This window comes from Caretta caretta, chromosome 8 (genome assembly GCF_965140235.1).
Source record: "Caretta caretta isolate rCarCar2 chromosome 8, rCarCar1.hap1, whole genome shotgun sequence".
In the NCBI taxonomy this organism is placed as follows: domain Eukaryota; kingdom Metazoa; phylum Chordata; order Testudines; family Cheloniidae; genus Caretta; species Caretta caretta.
In genome coordinates, this window is record NC_134213.1 from 35546320 (window position 1) to 35571779 (window position 25460).

A 25460-nucleotide genomic window follows, 5' to 3' on the forward strand; every position below is an offset into this window, starting at 1 on the left:
GGCTAGGGACACCATCCCTGCTCATCCTGGCTAATAGCCATTGATGGACCTATTCTCCATGAATTTATCTAGTTCTTCTTTGAACCTTGTTATAGTCGTGGTCTTCACAACATCCTCTGGCCAAGAGTTCCATAGGTTGACTGTGCATTGTTGAAGAAATACTTCCTTTTGTTTGTTTTAAACCTGCTGCCTCTTAATTTCATTTGGTGACCCCTAGTTCTTGTATTATGAGAAGGAGTAAATAACACTTCCTTATTTACTCTCTCCACACCAGTCATGATTTTATAGACCTCAATCATATCCCTCCTTGGAAAAGACGACTAAGCTGAAAAGTCCCGGTTTTATTAATCTCTTCTCATACGGAAGCCGTTCCATTTCCCCTGATCATTTTTGATGCCCTTTTCTGAACCTTTTCCAACTCCAATATGTCTTTTTTGAGATCGGGCTACCACCATCTGCATGCAGTATTCAAGATGTGGGCATACCATGGATTTATATAGAGGCATATGATATTTTCTGTCTTATTATCTATCCTTTTCTTAATAATTTCCAACATTTTGACTGCTGCTGCACATTGAGTGGATGTGTGCAGAGAACTATCCAAAATGACTTCAAGATCTTTCTTGAGTGGTAACAGCTAATTTAGACCCCCATAATTTTATATGTATAGTTGGGATTATGTTTTCCAATGTGCATTACTTTGCATTTATCAACATTGAATTTCATCTGCCATTTTGTTGCCCAATCACCTAGTTATGAGAGATCCTTTAGTAGCTCTTCGCAGTCTGCCTGGGACTTAACCACACTGAGTACTTGTGTATCATCTGCAGATTTTGCCACCTCACTGTTTTTCCCTCTTTTTCCAGATCATTTATGAATATGTTGAATAGGACTGATCAAAGTACAGACCCTTGGGGGACACCACTATTTACCTCTCTCCATTCCGAAAGCTAAACATTTATCCCTAACCTTTGTTTCCTATCTTCTAACCAGTTACCAATCCGTGAGAGGACCTTCCCTCTTATCCCATGACTGCTTACTTTACTTAAGAGGCTTTGGTGAGGGACCTTGTCACCCTAGTTTGAGGAGAGACACCACTATTATATTTTTGGGGCTTGGGATAGGACTGTACGACTGTGGGTTAAGTTGCAGAATACGTCTGGTCTTTTTACATCTGTTCTAGATAGACGTTAACCTTGATCAAGCTCTTGATGTTTTTCAGAAGTTATGAGGATTTAACTTAGGACTAGTGGTTCATGGAATATCTTGCAGGTGAGCTGGCAGAACTTGAAACCACATTCCTCCTGGAGGCTAGAGGGTTCTTAAAAGGTGTTATAAAGATGAACTTTATTTCCATCAGCCCTTCATCTGAGGGTTTATTACACGTAGTGCAGGTAAACTGGTAGAGCTAAAACAATGAGGAGTCCAGTGCCATCATTAAGACTAACAGATGTATTTGGGCATAAGCTTTCATGGGTAAAAAACCCACTTCATGAAAGCTTATGCCCTAATAAATCTGTTAGTCTTTAAAGTGCCACTGGACTCCTTGTTTTTGTGGATACAGACTAACACGGCTACCTCTCTGCTAGAGCTAGTAACCCTCAAGAACCATTTGTCAGGAATTAGTTTTAGAATTAGTGTCAGCAAGATGGCAGATTTCATTATTCATTCATCTTGGATCAAGGTGCTTAGAAACTGCTGGAGGCTTTAGTGGGTCTTGTATCACATGTAAGTCTCTGGCATACGTGGTGACAATTTTTGTGCCAATTGACCCATAACTGAGTACTTTGAGCATCTCGAGTTAAGATCACGCTTTATAGTCTTGAATCATTCATTTTAGGTCATGGAAGCCCAAACAGATTCTCAGAGTTGAAAAGTCAAAGGCATCTAGAAATGATGCACAGATTCTAAATTCTGGAACTTTGCTGGAAGTGCTTTTTAAGTATTGTGCACCATGTTTTCAAAAGGCAGACAACCACTTGGGGCAGGCCCATTTCTTAAGTGTGCCAAAAATATGAGCACCCACCAACACTGGTTTCATGTGCAATTGTAACTGCATGGGCAAATGCAGCTGCTCTCAATGTGGGGAAAATGATTAGTGGAAATCAAACTGCCAGCATGCTGGTACGAACACAGTGGCACATAAAGATTACTAGTGCCTCTGCTTTCCCAGCAGATCTTGTAATCTTAGTCTCTTCAGGGTTCAAAGTCAGTCATTTGCCTACTGATGTTAATATGACCAGAGCTCTAAAGAGAATGTCTTGTGGACGTTAATTCCTCATATTTATCATTCTAAAGCTTCAAGAACTGTGATATTACTTTTTGCTGAAGCAAGGTCTGAAATAAAGGACTTGGGTTACTTACATTTACCAGTTTCAGTGAATTTATGCATCAGACTGCCCCAGTAGTTTATGGCCTGTATGTGAAAACTCAAATAAGGCATTGTAGTTTGAGGGAGGTATAGTAGTGGTCCAGCTATACAAGTGCATAGCTAAGATGGAGTAGGTGGGTTGAAGAGTGGTAAGAGGGAGGTCTAGTCTGGGGTAAAAGTTATGGTTGTGGGGCTTAATTTTGAGTATGATCAGTCCTAGATTGGTTTAGTTACCTCATTCAAATAATGACACCATCATGATATAGACCCCCTGTCACTTTAAAGGTATCTCAGTCTTTAGTCTTTGTTTTGGGTTAATATCTATTTCAAAGTGAGATAGTCAGGATTGTGTTAACCCCTAGGGTCCTCGCTGGGATTGGGGTCATGGGGTATCATCACATACAGCCTGAATGGTGTGGATCGAGCCCAGTGCTTGCATCAGAGCAGTCTGCAGTGCAGGAGGCCTGGGTGGCTCAGGCATTCAGCTAAGCACTTGAGACTTTGAGGGCTGCTGCTGCAGTTACAGTGGCTGGGGCAGAGTTGTGTGACGCTGCTGTTAGGGTGGCAGGGGCATGCAGCCACTAATACTTATAGGGCTTTATTGTGGGCTGCCAACACTATACCATTCAAGCATTGGTGGTTCTGCTGTAGTGGTGCATAAAGGGGCCTTTCTTGTACAGGACATAAGAATGGCCATACTGGATCAGACCAAAGGTCCATCCGGCCCAGTATCCTGTCTACTGACAGTGGCCAATGCCAGGTGCCCCAGAGGGAGTGAACGTAACAGGTAATGATCAAGTGATCTCTCTCCTGCCAGCCATCTCCACCCTCTGACAATCAGAGGCTAGGGACCCCATTCCGTACCCATCCTAGCCTTCACAACTTCCTCAGGCAAGGAGTTCCACAGATTGACTGTGTGCTGTGTGAAGAAGAACTTCCTTTTATTTGTTTTAAACCTGCTACCCATTAATTTTATTTGGTGGCCCCTAGTTCTTATATTATGGGAACAAGTAAATAACTTTTCCTTATTCACTTTCTCCACACCACTCATGATTTTATATACCTCTATCGTATCCCTCCTTAGTCTCCTCTTTTCCAAGCTGAAAAGTCCTAGCCTCTTTAATCTCTCCACTGACAACAGGCAGTGGGTTTTCTACTGCTTGTCTTCAGGCTGGCCAGAGTCCCTGCAGCTCCCTCTTCTGTCCAGTCAAGGAGATGGAGGGGCAGGGATGGGACCTCAGTCCCATGCGACTCCAGAGTTGTTTTCAGACAGCATGAGGTGCATAAGTCCTTTTGCTGGCATGGAGTGGGGCTGAAGCATTGCTTTTCCTGAATGGGCACAAGCTTGATGAGCAGCACATCTTGGAAACCCCTCAGCCGGGCCTGAGGAATGGTTGTAGGCTCCCCAGCAGATGGTAGAGATCACTTAAGCAAACTACCACTGCCCCAAGCACAAGTGGAGCCATGGGAGTCCCTGTGTAGGTATGTACATACAGCCTAGGAGAGACTTAATCCAATTTTGGAAGCATTTAAACTGTGGAATACTTGAGAACAGGATCTGATCTAAAAGCCTTTATTTGCCCCTTGTGTTGCAAAGTCACAGTACAGAAATGAAACAGCAAGTAAATCTAAATAAAGCTTCACTTCCTTTTGTTAAGTAGTATATTTGACCCTTAATTAGATGTGGGCTTTGTTAAACTGCCTCTCCAAAGATGGTAGGTAGGGGATAGATAGGGATTTTAAAATGTACTTTAACTTTTGAAAAGGTATTAGCTATATATCCATTGGTGGCATTTACATTGCAAGCTTTCCTCCCATTACAGCTACCTATCTTGATTCTTGCTCTTCAATAGCACTGTTTCCACATAGGCCTCAAATACTGTCAGTGATCTGACTATAGATATTCAAATGTGGGTTAGTCCTACTAAGAACCAGAATGAAAGTTTTAGTGGAGCCAGTTTTGATTCAAGGCCTCTTTTTAAGGCTTGTGTATAAACCCTGGCAGGCTGTGCTATGGGAGGTAGAAGTTAAGTCATAAAGGATTTATTTTAGAGACCTATTCTAGTGACATTTATAGAGGAAACGTGCATAAATAGGTTACTGTAAGTAAATCTTTGATGGAACTGTTTAATGCGAATATTTCTTGATTTATTAGATGACTGGTTTCAGTTCAGTTGTAGCTAAAAATGTAATCCAGTGTCAAAGTATTGATTAGATTAAAAACCCACAATACACCTCTACCCCGATACAACGCAACCTGATATAACACGGGTTCACATACAACGCGGTAAAGCTCCAACACGCTGCTCTGAGCAGCATGTTAAGGGTGCTGGGCCGGGGCCAAGGGGTTGGCTAAGGGGCAGACGGTCTTGGGGGCAGTCAGGGGCGCTCTTCCCCTCCCCACGCCCCCAGGGCCTGGGGGGGGGCAGTTTTGGGGGCCCCGCAGTCCCAGAGTGGCCCAGGGGATTAGCGGGGGGCTGGGAGCAGTCTGCTTCGCTTCCCTTGCCCCGGCTGTGTCGCTCAGGGGAGGGGGTTTGGGGGAAGGGATTTCTCCCCCCTGCACTCACCGGAAGCAGAGCAGCCTGGCCCCAGCCTACTCCACTCCGCCAGCTCCCAGCTGCTGTGCTCCGCTTCCCGCCGCAGGTGGGTGTGGGACCTATCCCCAACGCAATTCTCTCTCACCACCACCACAACCACCAAGTGACATGGCTGGGGCAAGAAAAGCAGAGCTCCGCTTCCCGCCGCCGGTGAGTGCGGAGGTCTTCCTTTCCCCAACCTCCCTGCACTCACTGGTGGCGGGAAACGGAGTGCTGCAGCTGGGAGGTGGCGGAGTGGAGTGCTGCTGGTGAGCGCCTGTTGGGGCGGGGGGGGAGGTGTAGATAGGGGTTGGAGCAGTCAGGGGGCAGGGCGTGGGGGGGTTGGGTGGGGTCCTGGGGGTGATTAGGGATGGGGGTCTCTGGAGGGGGCGGTCAGGGAACAAGGAACAGGGGGACCAAAGCAAGTTGGATATAACACGGTCTCACCGCGAGATTTTTTTGTCTCCTGAGGACCGCGTTATATCGGGGTAGAGGTGTAACTTTTAGATTTGCCAGAAACTTGCAAATAGTAGAAGGTTCTTAAAGCTGAGTTTCCATATGAATGCTTCCTGGGCGATGCTTCTTTCCCACTTGTTCTTGGGTGTTACAACCTGAACAATACTTCAGCAAAAGATGATTTATATTCTGTAAATTTCATGGAAAACTGTAAGCAGCAGAGGTATAACTGAATTTCTGAGGAGGCACAAAACCCTGGATGTGAGGAGGAAAGGAAGCTCTGTTCCTCTTCCCAAATTTGTTGTCATCCAGAAAGCAATAGAGTCAGATGCTGCACTTCTCTCAGCAGTAGGGGCTTGGGAGCTCTGAGTTTTCCAGACTTGGGTATGAGAAGGAGCAGAAGTTCCAAGGGGAAGAGTGACCTCTCTTTACACACACACAATGAACCCTCTGTTTATGGGGTAGGGTAGAGTGTGCTGGATCTTGGTACTTGGTTAAGCATAGTCTGACTAGAAAGAAGCGTGGTAGATGTTCCAAATGGAAAATAATTTCATGATGTTTATGTAGCATTCTAGGCAATGAACCAATGCTGCCAAAAGTTAACTAAAAGCACAATACCCTAACCTAAAATTCTCAAAACCACCTTAATGCTTAATCAAAACAGCTAATTTATAACCCCTTGAAATTAAGGAGTTCAGTAAATGCAGGGAAACTCGTAACAAGAACCCCTTTTGGCACTAAACCTCTCCAATCTACCTAACACCTAGCTCATAGCACCTTTCTTCAGTAGATCTGAGTGCTTGACAAAGGAAGTCAGTATCTATCCCCATTTCACGGGTGGGGAAGCTGAGTCAGAGACCTTAGGTCACCTAGCTTGTCTGTGGCAGAGTCAGAAATAGAACCCACATCTGAGTTTCAGTTAGTAGCTCTGTCTGCTGGGCGGCACTGCTTCCTGCTTAAATCCCCAATACCCTGAACTGTAAGAGAAAGTGTCTCAAACACAGTAAGATGTCTAGGAAAATCTAGTGGGACCAACTTGTTAACATTTGGATTATCCATGATAATCTATTACTTACATAAAATGTAAATCTGTAATAGTCATTTTTGGAAATCTTCATAAAGCATGCAACTTTTAGGATTTTTTTTTTATTTGTGTTCTGGACTGAAGTTCAAAATTCTGTGGCTACTTAAAACTGTATTGAAATTCCTTCAGAAATGTTCTGAACCATGAAACACTGACTCCAGTGCCCACGGGAGCCTGAGACTTCCAAAATGAGAGTCTTCAGTCTAACTTGACCATTGGTTGGGCATTTAGTACACACTCTTTACTTTCTTTAAGTTTGAGGGCTACATGCTTGTCAGCAACTTCATGCATAACAAGTTCAAATTCTGAAGATAACATTCTTTCCCTAGTATGTGGGAGTGAAGGAGGATGGGCCAGCAAAAAGGTATCTCTGTCCTTAATGCTGTAGATCGTGCAGGGAAGGTACTGCTACTTCATACACTGAACTAATAGCTGCTGGTCACTACAGCAGAAGCATGCAGGTAACTTTCATTTCCCTATTCGTAGGCCATTTTTACCTTTTGGGTAAAGGTCTGATTTTTGGGAGGTCTGGTATGGATTAAGGCTGTGTTCCTAATGTCCTTTTTGTTACATGGCCCAGGCTTAAAAAGTGGGATTTAATGTCACCTATTTTAACTTTGTGAACATTTAAGAATGCCCTATCAAAGCACAAATAGCTAAATGGAAATAACTTGAAGCAGGATAATCGACTTTTCAGACCTGATTAGTTTCTATATTATCTGAGATCCTATCCCTAATTTATTAAAATGGTAGAGAACAATCTAAAGGAAGGAACTGAAGATGCAAGTGCAAGGAATTTAAGGCTAAGACGGAACATGGTCTTCTGAGTATGTTGGCTGAAAAGGAAGCTAGTTCAGCACTGCTTACAGGGGACAAAAGATTGATGTCATGAGTGTAGGTTTTGGTTAAACTTCAAAACCAACTTCACATAGTAAGAAATTATCCTCACCAGATAAACAAAGTTTCATTTGAAGTTTAGGAATACACCATTGAGGGAAAAGTGCTGCTGAAATACCACTGTCAGTCTTTTGTTAGGGAGGCAAAATGTGATTTGATTTTTGGATTAAGTGAAACATCAACTGTCCGTCCATTCTTTCTTTTAGGAGTTGAATGACCTGGCACGTGATCCCCCAGCACAGTGTTCAGCAGGGCCTGTTGGAGATGACAGTAAGTACTGCCTGAGTAATAAGGCATCTAGCATGCACATTCATAGGCAATACTGGCACTGGCCTCCACTTTCTTATCTCTAAAATGGGAATTCCTAACTCACAAGAGTACAAGTATTTCCTGAAGCTGGAGAAAGTCTTATCTGAGTGGAAAATCGTAAATAATGCTAGATGTTACTCCATGTACGCTTCCAGATACTACTCCAACACCTTAATATTTTTCTCCTGGTAGTGGAGATCTTCCAGTCACTCTTTAATTATTGCAGACATCTTAAATTCTCTTGTATGAACAGTGGAAAACATGACTTACTGCTATAACAGCAGGTAAAATGCTGGAGTAGCTATCAGAGTTCCTATCTAAACCAGCAAGATACCCAGACTTAACATCTCTTGTGATGCGTTATCTGCCTTTATATAGAGGATGCAGTCAGGACTACGGTGTATACAGGAGCAGCTTTGAAATAAGGTTGTCACACTAAATATAACCCTTACATAAAATAATATAACCTTTGCACAAAAGATACATGACAAGAATCTTGGCTTAAAAAAACCCCTTAAAGCTTTAATAACAGAAATGCATTGTTGTAGTTTGATACAAATTGCACATCACCAGTTACCTCTACTTTAGCCTTGAAGAGGGCTCCATATCATCCTCTCTGAGGAAGAATGTGAGGGCACATTCTTACTGTGGTCAAACAACTTAGACACCGAAAGAACCTCCATCCTCAATCTCCACATCAAGCTATGGTTGTATTAAGGGGAGATCTGGGTCATACTTGTGTTTTTTTGTTTTTGTTTTGTTTTTAAAGTAGGGAAGAAAAATTGGGGATCCACCATACATATTAAAACAGGGTGTTAACATCTAGGAGTCTGACTTCTTTTAGAGCAGCGGTTCTCAACCGGGGTATGTGTACCCTTGGTGGGACGCAGAGGTCTTTCGGGGGTATATCAGCTCATCTAGATATTTGCCTACTTTTGCAACAGGCTACATAAAGCACTAGTGAAGTCAGTACAAACTAAAATTTCATACAGTCAATGACTTGTTTATACTGCTCTATATACTCCTGAGGGTATTCTGTGCCAAAAAATTTTAAATTCTGCACACCATATTTTAAAATTTGACAAATTTTATTTGTCAGTAAATAAATGTGGAGGCTTCATGGCAGTGGGGAGCACAGGCCACTGGCTCTACACTGGTATATCACCCTGTGCTCCCTCTTCCTCCTCCCGGAACATGGGTTCAGCGGTAAAGTTGCACCTGACCCTGACACAGTACAAGGACCAGGACTGTCCCAGAAACACCCTGGGGCCCTGCCCCTCTGTGCCAAGCATGCTAGATGCAGGCAGGCAGGCTCAGCCGAGCAGGGTCAAAGTATGGATGGGCTTAGTGAGGGGAGATCCGGGTGACAGGGTTCTGTGTGGGGCAGTATGGCTGTGGGTGGCTTGGTGGTGGTGGGGTTCCAAGTGCGCGGGGAGATCTGGATGAACGGGCTCGTTGGGGGTGGGGTCTGAGTGCAGACACAATAGGGCTCTGCAGGAGGGTCCTGGTGAGGGTGGCTGGGGCTTGGTGGGGGGTGGTGTCTGGGTTTGGAGGGCTCAGCTGAGGGAGGGGGGTCCAGGCACTGGCTTGATGAGGTGCAGGTCTGGGTGCTGGCTTGGTAGGGTTCAGTGAGGTGGGAGTCTGTGTGTGGGGAGCTAGTGAGGGTCATCCAGGTGCCTGTGGGATGGGACTTGTTGGGGTGGGGGTTTGAGTGCAGGGGGCAGTCTAGCTGCAAGGTGAGGTCCAGATGCAGGGAGGTAGGGCTTGGCAGGGGTGGGAGGGTCTAGGTGCAGGGGAGCTCCAGATGCAGAGGGTGAGGCTTGTTGCAGTGTGAGTTCGGGGTCAGTGGTGGTTCTGGGTGCAGGGTGTGAGGCTTGGCAGGGCAATCTGGGTATGAGGTGGGTCCAGATGCACTGGGGTTGGGTGGATGGGGGAGCAGGTCCCCATACAGTGACCCCCTTCCCTTCCCACCCCCCCACCCCCCACAGCTGAGGAGCGATGGGGGCAGGACAGACTCCTGGACAAATTCCTTTCCACACAAACATACACATTCATAGGAAGGTAGGATATCAGACTAATGGTGGTCTAGTCCAGTGTCCTGTCTTGAACTCTGACTAACATCTTGCAGAGGAAGCAAGAAATGCCAAAGAGAATATTTTATTAAATCTTCTGTGTGGGATTCTGTGTGGGAGAAACTTCTTTCTAACCCCATAAAGTTTTTGCCTATGTCCTACAGCATGCGGTCTTATATTCCTTTATAGTAGGGTTTCTCAACCTGAGAGTCACCAGCTGGGCTCCCTACTCTGAGCATTGCGACCTGTTGCACATAGTTGCAGCGCTGCTTGGGTTTGGCCAAGCTCTCTCTCTGGCTCCGCATCATTATGAAAATCAGGCCAAATTTGTGTGAGTGGTGCTCTGATCCCCTTTGCCAGGTCACAATGCCACTCTCATCAATCCAGGCCTGGCCAGCTCCTGTCAGGGGATCTGGGTCAAACCTGAGTGGTGCTGTGACCTCAAAGGTTGTGATACCTGAAGCGGGGAGCTGAGCCCACCCAGACCCATGGGACAAGAGCAAGGAGGGGGCGGCTGGGAAATACTGGCCCCGATGTAACCCCTGCCCTGCAACCCTGGCAGTCTTCCATATTTTCTGCCTGCCCCCATCCCAAGCCCCTGAGGCGGTTCTCCCTCATAGTTGGATGATTCCTTCTGTCATACCACCCCTTTACCCTCTGCCCCCATGGGCCTTATGTGGGGGCTGTATTTTTTTGGGGAGGAGCTATTGGCTCGCCACCTCTTTGCCCCATTCCTTCGCCAAACCCACAACTCCTTCCACACTATACCCTAATCTCCCCACTTCACCTCCAGGTCCCCAAATCTCACCTGCCCCATAATGCCATTTGCTTCCCTGGGCTATGGGGGAGAGGCTATTTTTGGGGTATCTCAGCTTGCCACTCCCAGTTGCCACTGTATGAGGTCCTCCGCTGTTCACATCTGGCCAGAGCATCTGGAATCTTAGCTCTGAGCACCCTGATGGACCCCTGCAGGGGAGGGGGGACATCTGGTCTGGGGAAGCCTCGGCAGGGGAGAAATCTTTGGGTTGTGACAAGCCATCAAGGTTTACAAATGTATTTTGAGCCCAAATGTTGAGACTTGCTGACTTTTTAGCAGTCTTTTATCCTGGGCAACTCTAAACACTCTACATAATGTACAACCAATAGTCAAGTGCATAACCTGAACTAACCATATACGTTCTTTGATCTACAGCCAACTTACAATCCCTCTGAAATATCAGTCTTTCGTATACTCATACTCTTCATGTTTGTTGCCATTGTCTTAACACTAAACTTAGACCTAGAGCTTGCAAATAGACCCATGTAGGCAGACCCTTACGCCTGCCTGGAGCCCCAGGGCTTCTGTCTAGATACTGTCTTCCCACACACCTCCCTACACATCCAAAATTGGTCTAGTTTCACTGTTAGGGCCTTATTAAGTCTGTCTGAATCTTGTATTCTATGTTGTTACTTGTACTGGTACCATGGTACTAGAATTAATACCTCAGTATCATTAGAACTGAAAGAAGCTAGCAAAAAGTACTAACTTTGTGCAGTTGATAACTTGTACAGTCAGTTTCACTCTTTGCCTGTATAGTCGGTCAGGCTTTTTTCTTGCTCAAACTTTTCTTTAGATTTTTTTTTAAAGATTATTCACTCTTGTAGCTTAAAAACTAGTTTAAAAAAGTCTTGTCAACTGTCCCTATGTAGTTGAATATTTGACCTTGATCTTGCACAATTGGATGTGTGGCAGTGTAGATTTGTACTGTAGCAAAATGTATGGTGTCTTATAGGATGGGAGTATGGATAGATGGTATGTGAATGGTTTGATTTAGACTTCTAGGGATTGCATTGCTGGTGTGGTACTAAGTATTTCAGCTCATGTAAGTGTGGAGTCTTGGGCCTTCATGTAGGAGTTTCCTGGCTTACTACACTACCCCAGGGGTGAGCAAACTACAGCCCATGGGCCGGATCTGGCCCACAGGCCGTTTTAAGTCGGTCCTCAAGCTCCAGCTGGGGAGCAGGGTCTGGGGCTGCTCCTGGAAGCAGCGGCATCACCCTGCTCCTGCTCCTACAAGTAGGGGCAGCCAGGGGGCTCTGCTCTCCACACTGTCCCTGCCCCAAGCACCGCCCCCGCAGCTCCCATTGGCTGGGAACTGAGGCCAATGGGAGCTGCAGGGGTGGTGCCTGCGGATAGGGAAGTGTGCAGAGCTGCCTGGCCACCGCTCCCCGTAGGAGCCGGAGTGGAGACATAGCCACTGCTTCCAGGAGCTGCTTAAGGTAAGTGCTTCCCGGAGTCTGCATCCCTGAGCCTCTCCGCGTGCCCCAACTCCCTCTCCCAGCCCTGATTCCCCCTCCTGCTCTCTGAACCCCTCTGTCCCAGCCTGGATTACCCTCCTGCACCCTAATCCGCAGCCCCATCCGGAGCCCTCCCCCTCCCTTCGCACTCTGTTTCCCTGCATGAGCCAACTCCTGCCCCCTGAACTCCACATTTCTGTCCCCACCCTGGAGCCTGTGCCCTCACCCGCTGCTGCACCCCAACCCCAATTTTGTGAACATGTATGGCGGGCCATGAAATTTCTATTCCCAGATGTGGCCCTCGGGCCCTCTGCCCACCCCCGCTCTACCCCTTCTTCAAAAGATTGTTTTACATATGCATACGGTTTACTGACCAGTGCTTTGGTGATTAATGGCAAATACTTGAACTTTTTCAGATTAGAAATTATAGTAAGTAACTTGTGTTTTCCTCTTTTCAGTGTTCCATTGGCAAGCTACAATAATGGGACCGGTAAGTATATGAATTTCACAACTCCATGTAAAGTTGATTCTCTTGAAGTTGATTCTCTTCTAATAATGATTCTTTATTTTAACAGAATGACAGTCCCTATCAGGGTGGAGTATTTTTCCTGACAATTCACTTCCCAACAGATTACCCTTTCAAACCACCTAAGGTGAGTGGCTTCTATAAATCTACATGGTGGTATGTTGTATAGCCTACATCGGTGAGCCTAAACTGAAATTTCCCCTCTTCTGCAGGTTGCATTTACAACAAGAATCTATCATCCAAATATTAACAGTAATGGCAGCATTTGTCTTGATATTCTACGGTCACAGTGGTCCCCAGCACTAACTATTTCAAAAGGTAACTAAATGAGCATTGGAGGTAATCTTACTTTTGTTAAATTATCGATTTGGATTTATTAATGTGAAAAACTGTTGCCTGCCTATTACTGATTACTCATGTGGTCAACAATTCTAGCTCAATATCTAATTCCATGAGTGCTGCATATACTTTTCATATAGAATCTTAAACACTGTCCCTATGGTCCAGTTACACCAATGAGTCCTTGATTTATCCCAGTGATGTAAGCAGAGGTAACTCTTATCTCATTACCCAGTCTTGCTCGTCTCTAGCTTTTGTTCAAATCCATTTGAACAATGAACTTATGTTTAGGAGTTTAAGAACGTGGGGCGGGAAAGTGCCTGTAGTGATGAATTTTCATACTACACTCATGACTAGTATAAGCACTTTCCAGTAGTCTGCTTAGCAGTGTGACTATGCATCTGTCATGTGGTTTTGGTTCTCTTATCTTTTCTCCATGGGGAGATGCACGTGCATTGGAGAGTCTCTTGTTTTGGTAGGTTTTTTTACTTGGAAGGGAATAATTCATGGTGTATAGGTGCTATTCTAGAATAATATAGCCATATCTAACAAAACAAGCTGTTAAAATCAGACTACTTAAGTCAATTTACATGAGTAAAACATCTTAAAGCAGACTTCCTTTATTCAGAGGAAAACATACATAGGGACAAACTCTTATCTTTTAGTGTGACTCGATGATAAAACCATGGAGGCATGGGTTTGCTAAGATCATTGTTCGAAAACAAATTGTCTTGCAATATTCTCAACTACTGCCCTATGTGTCCTGAAAAATCTCAGCTTGGTATGTCCTGTTTTTATGACCATCTATGCCATTGTGTGGGGCACATTTTGCTTTCTCTCAAACGAGAGGATCATAATTTATGAAATATTGGGCAAGTAATACATCACATGTTAAAGGGCTATTCATGTTCAATTTGACATAACCTCTCTCTCCCACATCACTACATGGGAAGAATGAACCTGGAAACCCTTCTCTCTAAATGTTCACCTAATGCTGGTGGTGGTGGTCCATGAAGGCAGCTCCTGCTACCTCTTCTCTTGTGTACTGAAGCTCCTAATGGGGGCAGTTAGGCTAGCTCACTTCGAGATACTCTATAATATATAGTGTGGGCCTTCAAGAACCTGTATGTTTGCAGAAGCTGTTGGAAACAAAGAGCTAGTACCACATGACCTGCTGGCTCACCAGGGATCACGATTAGTTCATGAAGCTGAAAGTTATTGTCACTGCTATGAAGTGAAGATCCAGCATCAACAGGGAAAATAAGATAGATCTCAGTCTTCTGACTGTCAAATTAAAATCCCAGTTTCCTTACTTATGACCTTTGCCTACAGAAACTCTGATCACCATCTAGTTTTCTTCGTGTACTTTAGCACACAGAGCTCAGTCTTCTCCAAAGCGAATACATTTTTCTCTATACAGGGAGGATTCTAAAAGGAGCAAAGAGTATAAATAGCATATATAAAGTAGAAAAAAGGAAACTAGAGAAGCTGGAAACAAAACAGTTTAAAGTATAAGATAACAGGACAATTGCAAATGGCTGGTTTGTTTAATATGTGTAAAATAAAAGGCAGGGTGTGACAGCTCTGGTAAAACTCCTCAGGCTGCTGTTTGGGTGCCAACATATTGGAACCTATACACTTCTTAAGCTTCCTTGGGTCTCGGTGGGCTCCAACCACCATCTCTGGCTCAATATTCCCTTGCACGCTTCCTCAAACAGATTGTTTAATTCTTCATGGAAGTGGGTCTTCCAGGTCTAGGGACTAGGTCTGTTCTGACCCCCAAGATACCACAGTAGCTCAAGCACACCCTTCAAGAAATCCAACCTTTTGAGCACTTTAGTTTACAGTACCTCTCCAGGGGCACATAAGTGAAGCACATAATACACAGGCTTTGCAAAGAGTTTGAACGCAATTATTCCTTATATTGATAAGTACAAGAAATATACATATCTAAACAGTCATAGTGACGATGAAATGCTATCAAAATAAAGAACTCAGTAATAGTGGGGGATTTCAGTTATCCCCATATTGACTGGGTACATGTCACCTCAGGATGAAATGCAGAGACAAAATTTCTCAATACTTTAAATGACTGCTTTTTGGAGCAGCTGGTACAGGAACCCACAAGGGGAGAGACAACTCTCGATCTAGTCCTGAGCAGAGCGCAGGATCTGGTCCAAGAGGTACCTATAACAGGACCACTTGGAAATAGTGACCATAATATAATAACATTTCTGTGGTGGGAAGAACATCTCAACAGCCCAACACTGTGGCATTTAATTTCAGAAAGGGGAACTATGCAAAAATGAGACTGTTAGTTAAACAGAAATTAAAAGGTACAGTGACTAAAGTGAAATCCCTGCAAGCTGCATAAACACTTTTCAAAGACACCATAATAGAGGGGTAACTTAAATGTATATCCCAAGTTAAAAAAAGCCACTGTGGCTTAACCATGTAAAAGAAGCAGTGAGAGATAAAAAGGCATCTTTTAAAAAGTGGAAGTCAAATCCTAGTGAGGTAAATAGAAAGGAGAATAAACACTGCCAAATTAAATGTAAAAACGTAATAAGAAAAGCCAAAAAGGAGTTTGAAGAACAGCTAGCCAAAAACTCAGAAGGTAATAACAATGTTTTTTTTTAAATACATCACAAGCAGGAAGCCTGCTAAACCACCAGTGGGGTCCCTGTACGGTCGAGATACAAAAGGAGCACTTAAAGACGATAAAGTCATTGCAGAGAAACTAAATGAATTCTTTGCTTCAGTCTTCACGGCTGACTATGTTAGGGAGGTTCCCAAACCTAAGCTGTCTTTTGTAGGTGATAAATCTGAGGAATTGTCACAGATTGAAGTGTCACTAGAGGAGGTTTTGGAATTAATTGAGAAACTTAACAGTAACAAGTCACCAGGACCAGATGGCATTCACCCAAGAGTTCTGAAAGAACTCAAATGTGAAATTGCGGAACTATTAACTATGGTTTGTAACCTGTCCTTTTAAGTCAGCTACCATACCCAATGACTGGAAGATAGCTAATGTAATGCCAGTATTTAAGAAGGGCCCTAAAGGTGATCCTAGCAATTACAGATGGGTAAGTCTAATGTCAGTACAGGGCAAATCAGTTGAAACAATAGTAAAGAATAAAATTGTCAGACACATAGAAGAAAAATTGTTGTGCAAAAGTCAACATGGTTTCTGTAAAAGGAAATCATGTCTTACTAATCTAGTAGAGTTCTTTGAGGGGGTCAACAAACATGTGGACAAGGGGGATCTAGTGTACTTAGATTTCCAGAAAGCCTTTGACAAGGTCCTTCACCAAAGGCTCTTACATAAATTAAGTTGTCATGGGGTAAGAGGGAAGCTCCTTTCCTAGATTGAGAACTGGTTAAGACAGGGAACGAATGGTCAAAATAAATGGTAAATTTTCAGAATGGAGAGGGGTAGCTAGTGGTGTTCCCCAAGGGTCAATCGTAGGACCAATCCTATTCAACTTACTCATAAATGATCTGGAGAAAGGGGTAAACAGTGAGGTGGCAAAGTTTGCAGATGATACTAAACTGCTCAAGATAGTTAAGACTAAAGCAGACTATGAAGAACTTCAAAATGATCTAACAAAACTAAGTGATTGGGCAGCAAAATGGCAAATGAAATTTAATGTGGATAAATGTAAAGTAATGCACATTGGAAAAAATAACCCCAACTATACATACAATATGATGGGGGGCTAATTTAGCTACAACTAATCAGGAGAAAGATCTTGGAGTCGTCATGGATAGTTCTCTGAAGACGTCCACGCAGTGTGCAGCAGCAGTCAAAGTACATGGGATGTTAGGAATCATTAAAAAAGGGATTGAGAATAAGACAGAGAATATCTTATTGCCCTTATATAAATCCATGGTATGCCCACATCTTGAATACTGCATACAGATGTGGTCCCCTCATCTCAAAAAAGATATACTGGCATTAGAAAAGGTTCAGAAAAGGGCAACTAAAATAATTAGGGGTTTGGAACGGGTCCCATGTGAGAAGAGATTAGAGGCTAGGACTTTTCAGCTTGGAAAAGAGGAGACTAAGGGGGGATCTGATAGAAGTATATAAAATCATGAGTGGTGTGAAGAAAGTGAATAAGGAAAAGTTATTTATTTCTTCCCATAATAAAAGAACTAGGGGCCACCAAATGAAATTAATGGGCAGCAGGTTTAAAACAAATAAAAGGAAGTTCTTCTTCACTCAGCGCACAGTCAACCTGTGGAACTCCTTGCCTGAGGAGGTTGTGAAGGTTAGGACTATAACAGGGTTCGAAAGAGAACTGGATACATTCATGGAGGTTAAGTCCCTTAATGGCTATTAGCCAGGATGGGTAAGGAATGGTGTCCCTAGCCTCTGATTGTCAGAGGGTGGAGATCATTTGATCATTACCTGTTAGGGTCACGCCCTCTGGGGTGCCTGGCATTGGCCACTGTTGGCAGACAGGATACTGGGCTGGATGGACCTTTGGTCTGACCCAGTATGGCTATTCTTATGTTAACAGATTTGTGTATGCGTTTCCCTTCTTCAATTTCCTCACCACTCTGTTCTTTGGGACTTGAGTCAGTCTTCTATCACCTCTGCCCTCCTGTAGATGGCTTCTTCTCTGCAACATGGAATTTCTCTGGTCTCTTTTCCATCTCTTTCCAAAATTGCCAGAGAGATCCTTTCTTTGATAACTTCCAGTCCCCTTTTTTTCAGAGGACTCCTGATCAGTCTCATGAGATGCAGTCCCCAACTAGATAATCTATTGTTTAGTTATGTTCTCCTGGAGTCCAGACTTAAACTGGGATTTACTGAGTGATAGCTGTTTGGTGTTTTTTTTTTTGTTTGTTATCCCAGGGAGCCTCCATGTGACTAGAGATCATCAAGATTTAATAACCCTCCCTTGTTAGCCCTGTCAATATCCCTTGGAAATTCAGCTTAGCATGGAAGTAAAAATCAACAAAGCATTCAGCCCCACATTCAAAATGGAGTTGTTTGATAAAGAGCTCATCCTCCCAAACTGGAATTCATAAATTTACACAGCTTACCCAAATGGTCATACAAGGACAAACCACCAAATGCCTACTAAAAAGGAGGCAGTGGAAATATTAGCTCTGCCATGTGCTCTCTGAATGCCAGCTCTCAATGTAGAGGCAGAGTGGGGAATTGATTAAGTTCCCTAGAAGACGTTCAGGGACCTTAGAGAAACTTTGTTCTTAGTACACAGTTAGTACAGTTCATCAGGAAATAGAAGGTGTTCCATGGAAATTCCAACATTTTTGAAGTTTGTTGTGTTCCAAATTGGAACAAAGTCAAAATTAACCAAAGAAAAGAAATCTGTTTTGGAACAATTGACTCCTTAAAATAAAATTAAGTTTAAAACATATACAAAAATATTTAATATCTTAACTGTGTAATTACGCAGTTTGTTTGGCCTTTATTCTCTCAACCTTTGTCAAAATTGACACTTCCACAATCTTCAGATTTTTGATAGAACTGTTCCCTCTGATTGTTTGATCAGCTCTAACAATCAGTTAAAGCCATTAGGTTGATTGAACCTTCTTTTAAAGAAGGTTCAAACTGAATAATCAGTGCTCTCTTTAAAGGATAACAGCTTAAACTCTAGTTTTTTCTTAAAGGCAGCGAACTTAAAAAGAATAAAAATTTGTATACAAAGCATAATTAATTTGTAGAACTAAATACTATAGCGTGTCACTGAGGTTAAGAGCTTAGCAGAAAATAGTGTATAAAGCTTTATTCACCGTGGCATAAGCCAACCACTAACTGATGGAGATGAGGGGAAGAGTTAGGAAGAATCTTTGCCTAGGTCAGGTTCTAGCTTAACTGCGCTACAAGACTCCTTACATAACGTTCTGAGTCATCTGGCACTGATGAGGCTGCAGGGCTAGACATTACTGGTCTGGTCTGGCATGTTCCCAAAGGTACTTTTGGGTATTACACCTTGGAGATGTCTTGCCAACTTGCAGGGCAGTGGCTTGTCTTAATTTCTCTTCCCTGTTTGTATAGCTTTCTTTAATTTTTCATAAACTGAAATGGAGAAGCTTTCTGTAAGCTGTTTTATAATATTTGGTCTAGTAACAATGGTAGCTGTAGACTCAGGCTGCAAGTTCTTTAAGTTGCGTGTTACATCAGCAACGATATGTAGATTTCAGTTACAGTAGAACCTCAGTTACGAAAATCTAAGGAATGGAGGTTTGTAACTCTGAAATGTTTGTAACTCTGAACAATATGGTTCTTTCAAAAATGTATTGACTTAGTAAAGTTTCAAAGCTGTATTATGCAGAAGAAAAATGCTGCTTTTAGCCATCTTAATTTTAATGAAACAAGCATGGAAACAGTTTCCTTATCTTGTTAAATCTTTTTTAAACTTTCCCTTTATTTTTTAGTCGTTTACATTTAACACAGTACTGTATTGCATTTGCTTTTTTGTCTCTGCTGATGCCTGATTGCATACTTCTGGTTCCAGATGAGATTTGTGGTTGACCTGTCAGTTCGTAACTCTGGTGTTCATAATTCTGAAGTTCTACTGTATAGGTGTCAGAGGAACAGCCGTGTTAGTCTGTATTCGCAAAAAGAAAAGGAGTACTTGTGGCACCTTAGAGACTAACCAATTTATTTGAGCATGAGCTTTCGTGAGCTACAGCTCACTTCATCAGATGTATACCGTGGAAACTGCAGCAGACTTTATATACACACAGAGAATATGAAACAATACCTCCTCCCACCCCACTGTCCTGCTGGTAATAGCTTATCTAAAGTGATCAACAGGTTGGCCATTTCCAGCACAAATCCAGGTTTTCTCACCCTCCACCCCCCCACACAAATTCACTCTCCTGCTGGTGCTAGCCCATCCAAAGAGACAACTCTTTACATAATCAAGTCGGGCTATTTCCTGCATAGATCCAGGTTTTCTCACATCCCTCCCACCCCCATACACACACAAACTCACTCTCCTGCTGGTAATAGCTCATCTAAACTGACCACTCTCCAAGTTTAAATCCAAGTTAAACCAGAACATCTGGGGGGGGGGTAGGAAAAAACAAGAGGAAACAGGCTACCTTGCATAATGACTTAGCCACTCCCAGTCTCTATTTAAGCCTAAATTAATAGTATCCAATTTGCAAATGAATTCCAATTCAGCAGTTTCTCGCTGGAGTCTGGATTTGAAGTTTTTTTGTTGTAAGATAGCAACCTTCATGTCTGTGATTGCGTGACCAGAGAGATTGAAGTGTTCTCCGACTGGTTTATGAATGTTATAATTCTTGACATCTGATTTGTGTCCATTTATTCTTTTACGTAGAGACTGTCCAGTTTGACCAATGTACATGGCAGAGGGGCATTGCTGGCACATGATGGCATATATCACATTGGTGGATGTGCAGGTGAACGAGCCTCTGATAGTGTGGCTGATGTTATTAGGCCCTGTGATGGTGTCCCCTGAATAGATATGTGGGCACAATTGGCAACGGGCTTTGTTGCAAGGATAAGTTCCTGGGTTAGTGGTTCTGTTGTGTGGTATGTGGTTGTTGGTGAGTATTTGCTTCAGGTTGCGGGGCTGTCTGTAGGCAAGGACTGGCCTGTCTCCCAAGACTTGTGAGTGTGTTGGGTCATCCTTTAGGATAGGTTGTAGATCCTTAATAATGCGTTGGAGGGGTTTTAGTTGGGGGCTGAAGGTGACGGCTAGTGGCGTTCTGTTATTTTCTTTGTTAGGCCTGTCCTGTAGTAGGTAACTTCTGGGAACTCTTCTGGCTCTATCAATCTGTTTCTTTACTTCTGCAGGTGGGTATTGTAGTTGTAAGAAAGCTTGACAGAGATCTTGTAGGTGTTTGTCTCTGTCTGAGGGGTTGGAGCAAATGCGGTTGTATCGCAGAGCTTGGCTGTAGACGATGGATCGTGTGGTGTGGTCAGGGTCTCAGCCCAGCAGAAGCAGCTGTTCTATCTCGGGGCCTCTCCTTCTGCCCCTCCACCCCCACGAACATGATACAGTTCTGTGGTGACCTAGAATCCTATTTTCGACGTCTCCGTCTCAAGGAATATTTCCAGAATACCTCTGAACAACATACTAATCCACAGAGGTCTCCCTGCCAACACTACAGAAAGAGGGATTCTAGATGGACTCCTCCTGAAGGTCGAAACAGCAGACTGGACTTCTACATAGAGTGCTTTCGCTGACGTGCACGGGCTGAAATTGTGGAAAAGCAGCATCACTTGCCCCATAACCTCAGCCATGCGGAACGCAATGCCATCCACAGCCTCAGAAACAACTCTGACATCATAATCAAAAAGGCTGACAAAGGAGGTGCTGTTGTCATCATGAATAGGTCGGAATATGAACAAGAGGCTGCTCGGCAGCTCTCCAACACGAGTTTCTACAAGCCATTACCCTATGATCCCACTGAGAGTTACCAAAAGCAACTACAGCATTTGCTCAAGAAACTTCCTGAAAAAACACAAGATCAAATCCGCACAGACACACCCCTGGAACCCCGACCTGGGATATTCTATCTACTACCCAAGATCCATAAACCTGGAAATCCTGGGCGCCCCATCATCTCAGGCATTGGCACCCTGACAGCAGGATTGTCTGGCTATGTAGACTCCCTCCTCAGGCCCTATGCTACCAGCACTCCCAGCTACCTTCGAGACACCACTGACTTCCTGAGGAAACTTCAATCCATCGGTGATCTTCCTGATAACACCATCCTGGCTACTATGGATGTAGAAGCCCTCTACACCAACATTCCACACAAAGATGGACTACAAGCCGTCAAGAACACTATCCCCGATAATGTCACGGCTAACGTGGTGGCTGAACTTTGTGACTTTGTCCTTACCCATAACTATTTCACATTTGGGGACAATGTATACCTTCAGATCAGCGGCACTGCTATGGGTACCCGCATGGCCCCACAGTATGCCAACATTTTTATGGCTGATTTAGAACAACGCTTCCTCAGCTCTCGTCCCCTAAAGCCCCTACTCTACTTGCGCTATATTGATGACATCTTCATCACCTGGACCCATGGAAAAGAAGCCCTTGAGGAATTCCACCATGATTTCAACAATTTCCATCCCACCACCAACCTCAGCCTGGTCCAGTCCACACAAGAGATCCACTTCCTGGACACTACAGTGCTAATAAACAATGGCCACATAAACACCACCCTATACCGGAAACCTACTGACCGCTATTCCTACCTGCATGCCTCCAGCTTTCACCCTGACCACACCACACGATCCATCGTCTACAGCCAAGCTCTGCGATACAACCGCATTTGCTCCAACCCCTCAGACAGAGACAAACACCTACAAGATCTCTGTCAAGCTTTCTTACAACTACAATACCCACCTGCAGAAGTAAAGAAACAGATTGATAGAGCCAGAAGAGTTCCCAGAAGTTACCTACTACAGGACAGGCCTAACAAAGAAAATAACAGAACGCCACTAGCCGTCACCTTCAGCCCCCAACTAAAACCCCTCCAACGCATTATTAAGGATCTACAACCTATCCTAAAGGATGACCCAACACACTCACAAGTCTTGGGAGACAGGCCAGTCCTTGCCTACAGACAGCCCCGCAACCTGAAGCAAATACTCACCAACAACCACATACCACACAACAGAACCACTAACCCAGGAACTTATCCTTGCAACAAAGCCCGTTGCCAATTGTGCCCACATATCTATTCAGGGGACACCATCACAGGGCCTAATAACATCAGCCACACTATCAGAGGCTCGTTCACCTGCACATCCACCAATGTGATATATGCCATCATGTGCCAGCAATGCCCCTCTGCCATGTACATTGGTCAAACTGGACAGTCTCTACGTAAAAGAATAAATGGACACAAATCAGATGTCAAGAATTATAACATTCATAAACCAGTCGGAGAACACTTCAATCTCTCTGGTCACGCAATCACAGACATGAAGGTTGCTATCTTACAACAAAAAAACTTCAAATCCAGACTCCAGCGAGAAACTGCTGAATTGGAATTCATTTGCAAATTGGATACTATTAATTTAGGCTTAAATAGAGACTGGGAGTGGCTAAGTCATTATGCAAGGTAGCCTGTTTCCTCTTGTTTTTTCCTACCCCCCCCCCAGATGTTCTGGTTTAACTTGGATTTAAACTTGGAGAGTGGTCAGTTTAGATGAGCTATTACCAGCAGGAGAGTGAGTTTGTGTGTGTATGGGGGTGGGAGGGATGTGAGAAAACCTGGATCTATGCAGGAAATAGCCCGACTTGATTATGTAAAGAGTTGTCTCTTTGGATGGGCTAGCACCAGCAGGAGAGTGAATTTGTGTGGGGGGGTGGAGGGTGAGAAAACCTGGATTTGTGCTGGAAATGGCCAACCTGTTGATCACTTTAGATAAGCTATTACCAGTAGGACAGTGGGGTGGGAGGAGGTATTGTTTCATATTCTCTGTGTGTGTATATAAAGTCTGCTGCAGTTTCCACGGTATACATCTGATGAAGTGAGCTGTAGCTCACGAAAGCTCATGCTCAAATAAATTGGTTAGTCTCTAAGGTGCCACAAGTACTCCTTTTCTTTTTACTGTATAGGTGGACCTCCTTTCTTATTAGCAATTCCTATCACCATAGGATATAAGGGAAGGATAAATGAAGACCTCTTATTTTGGACAAATTTAATGCAACTTATCCTTTAACCACTTCTGGGGCTTTTCTTGCATGTGCTGAGTGCAATGACTTCACTTGCCAAATTACATTCTTTTCATGTATGAGTTTTTTGTTAAGGCAAGTGTCAGTGAAGGTTGCTCATGCGATCTTAATTCAGTCCCTGTGTGTGTGTGTGTATTCTGCTACAGTCTTTAAGTACATGATCACATACAGTCCCACAGGATCGTTGCCTAATGCAATGCACAGTATGGACTATACCCACTGAATGGGTAGCTATTCAATATTTCTCTTTAACCTCTTTCAGTGTGGCTCTGCACATTACTTCACACCATTTAAAACCTGCACTGAATACTAAGCTCTGTCTTAGTATCTTAATGAGTTATCTTCACACAACCCATGTGAAGTGAGACGACATCCCCATTTTATACATGGGGAACTGGTGCACAAAGATTAAAGCCAAAATTATTAATGCCCACTAGTTTTGGGTGCCCCATTTGAGAAGCCTAGGATCTGAATTTTCAGAATACTCGGCATTTTATGATTTTACTAATGGTTGAAAGTCTCTGCTGTCACACAGGTATAATTTGTAAATTCAAAATGTCTGAGTATTTAAAAATTGGATGGTAACAGACCATGAATCCCAGTGTTTGAACCTGGTGATATTCTAAACAAAGAGCTTTCAGCCATGCTTGTAGCTCAGAGGTTCTCAGTTTTGTACTGGTGACCCCTTTCACATAGTAAGCCACTGAGTGCGACCCTCCCCGCCCCTTATAAATTAAAAACACTTTTTTAATATATATATTTAACACTGTTATAAATGTTGGAGGCAAAGCAGGGCTTGGGATGGAGGCTGACAGCTCGTGACCCCCATGTAATAACCTCATGACCCCCCTCAGGGGACCAGACCCCCAGTTTGAGAACCCCTGTAATGTAGCTGTTTCCATTGCTTCATGCTGACTCAGCAGTCACCCTAGGCTTCAGAGTGACAATCCTGAAATTTTTATATATAGATATGTTCATAGCTTCCAATGATGCCAATGGGAGTTGCAGTTGTTTGCTCACTCAGCACTTTTGCAATTCAAACCTCAGGTCTCTCAGATTGGGCACCTGGAAAATGAAGAACACACAATTATTGGCCACCTGTAAAACATCAAAACTTTCTCTTGCTCAGCATCACAAGACCTCTGTGGCAGATGCAGGAATAGAAACAAATTCCTTAAGGCAACATTCAGCTGTCTTAACCAGGAGATCATCCTCTCTTCCTTCAACATCCTGCCAAATTCACTACACATCTTCCAGTTTCCTCAACAAAGGAAGCAGAAGTCCTACAAACAGTCTCCTTCACTATGCAACCCTGATTCAGTCCCAGAGGACAGTACCTGTGCATTGAATTAGGGAGGGGTCATGGGAGGAAGGGATTCTTTGTGTTCATCTAATAAATACTCTAGCATAATGCATATACGCAAGGGGGCTGAACTAAGGTTGCATGGGCAACTTTGATTCTCTGGCATTTCTTAGCTTTTGAGTTGATTTAGCAACCTTAGTGTTTTTCACTGTAGTTTTTTTGTGTAATTTCCTAAGTATGAAACTTAACTTGAAAAGATAATTGATTTTCTTTAACTGTGTAGAACCTTATTGACCTCTCCTTCACGTGAGTAATTATTGGCGTTGGGATCTTTATTTCTTCAGCACAGCATTCTATGATATGAGCGAATTAAAGTAACTGATAAGTTTTTCTCCTGCTATCTCTGCATGGAGCCTGTGCATGCGTGCGCTCGCGCTCTCTCTCGCTTTGCCAGTGGGTTTTACAGCTCTTTGCTTGACAGCAGCAAAGGAATGTTTAAACTGGGAAATGATGGGTTTGACTGCAAATTCTGGAA

The 25460-nt window shown here is 43.6% G+C and overlaps 1 protein-coding gene across 5 annotated transcripts in view; it reads left to right on the forward strand.

Annotated features, from left to right (window-relative positions):
• UBE2D2 (ubiquitin conjugating enzyme E2 D2) overlaps positions 1 to 25460 on the forward strand; it is a 47593-nt gene that overhangs the window by 7990 nt on the left and 14143 nt on the right. For 3 of the 5 annotated variants that reach the window (XM_048861278.2, XM_048861275.2, XM_048861279.2), the window contains exons 2-5: positions 7591 to 7654; positions 12501 to 12532; positions 12618 to 12695; positions 12781 to 12886. In XM_048861278.2, coding sequence (XP_048717235.1) covers positions 7591 to 7654; positions 12501 to 12532; positions 12618 to 12695; positions 12781 to 12886 — 280 coding nt within the window. Of the gene's footprint in view, positions 1 to 6839; positions 6949 to 7590; positions 7655 to 12500; positions 12533 to 12617; positions 12696 to 12780; positions 12887 to 25460 lie in introns of those variants that run through there. The other 2 variants (XM_048861276.2, XM_075131384.1) reach the window with 2 other exon arrangements.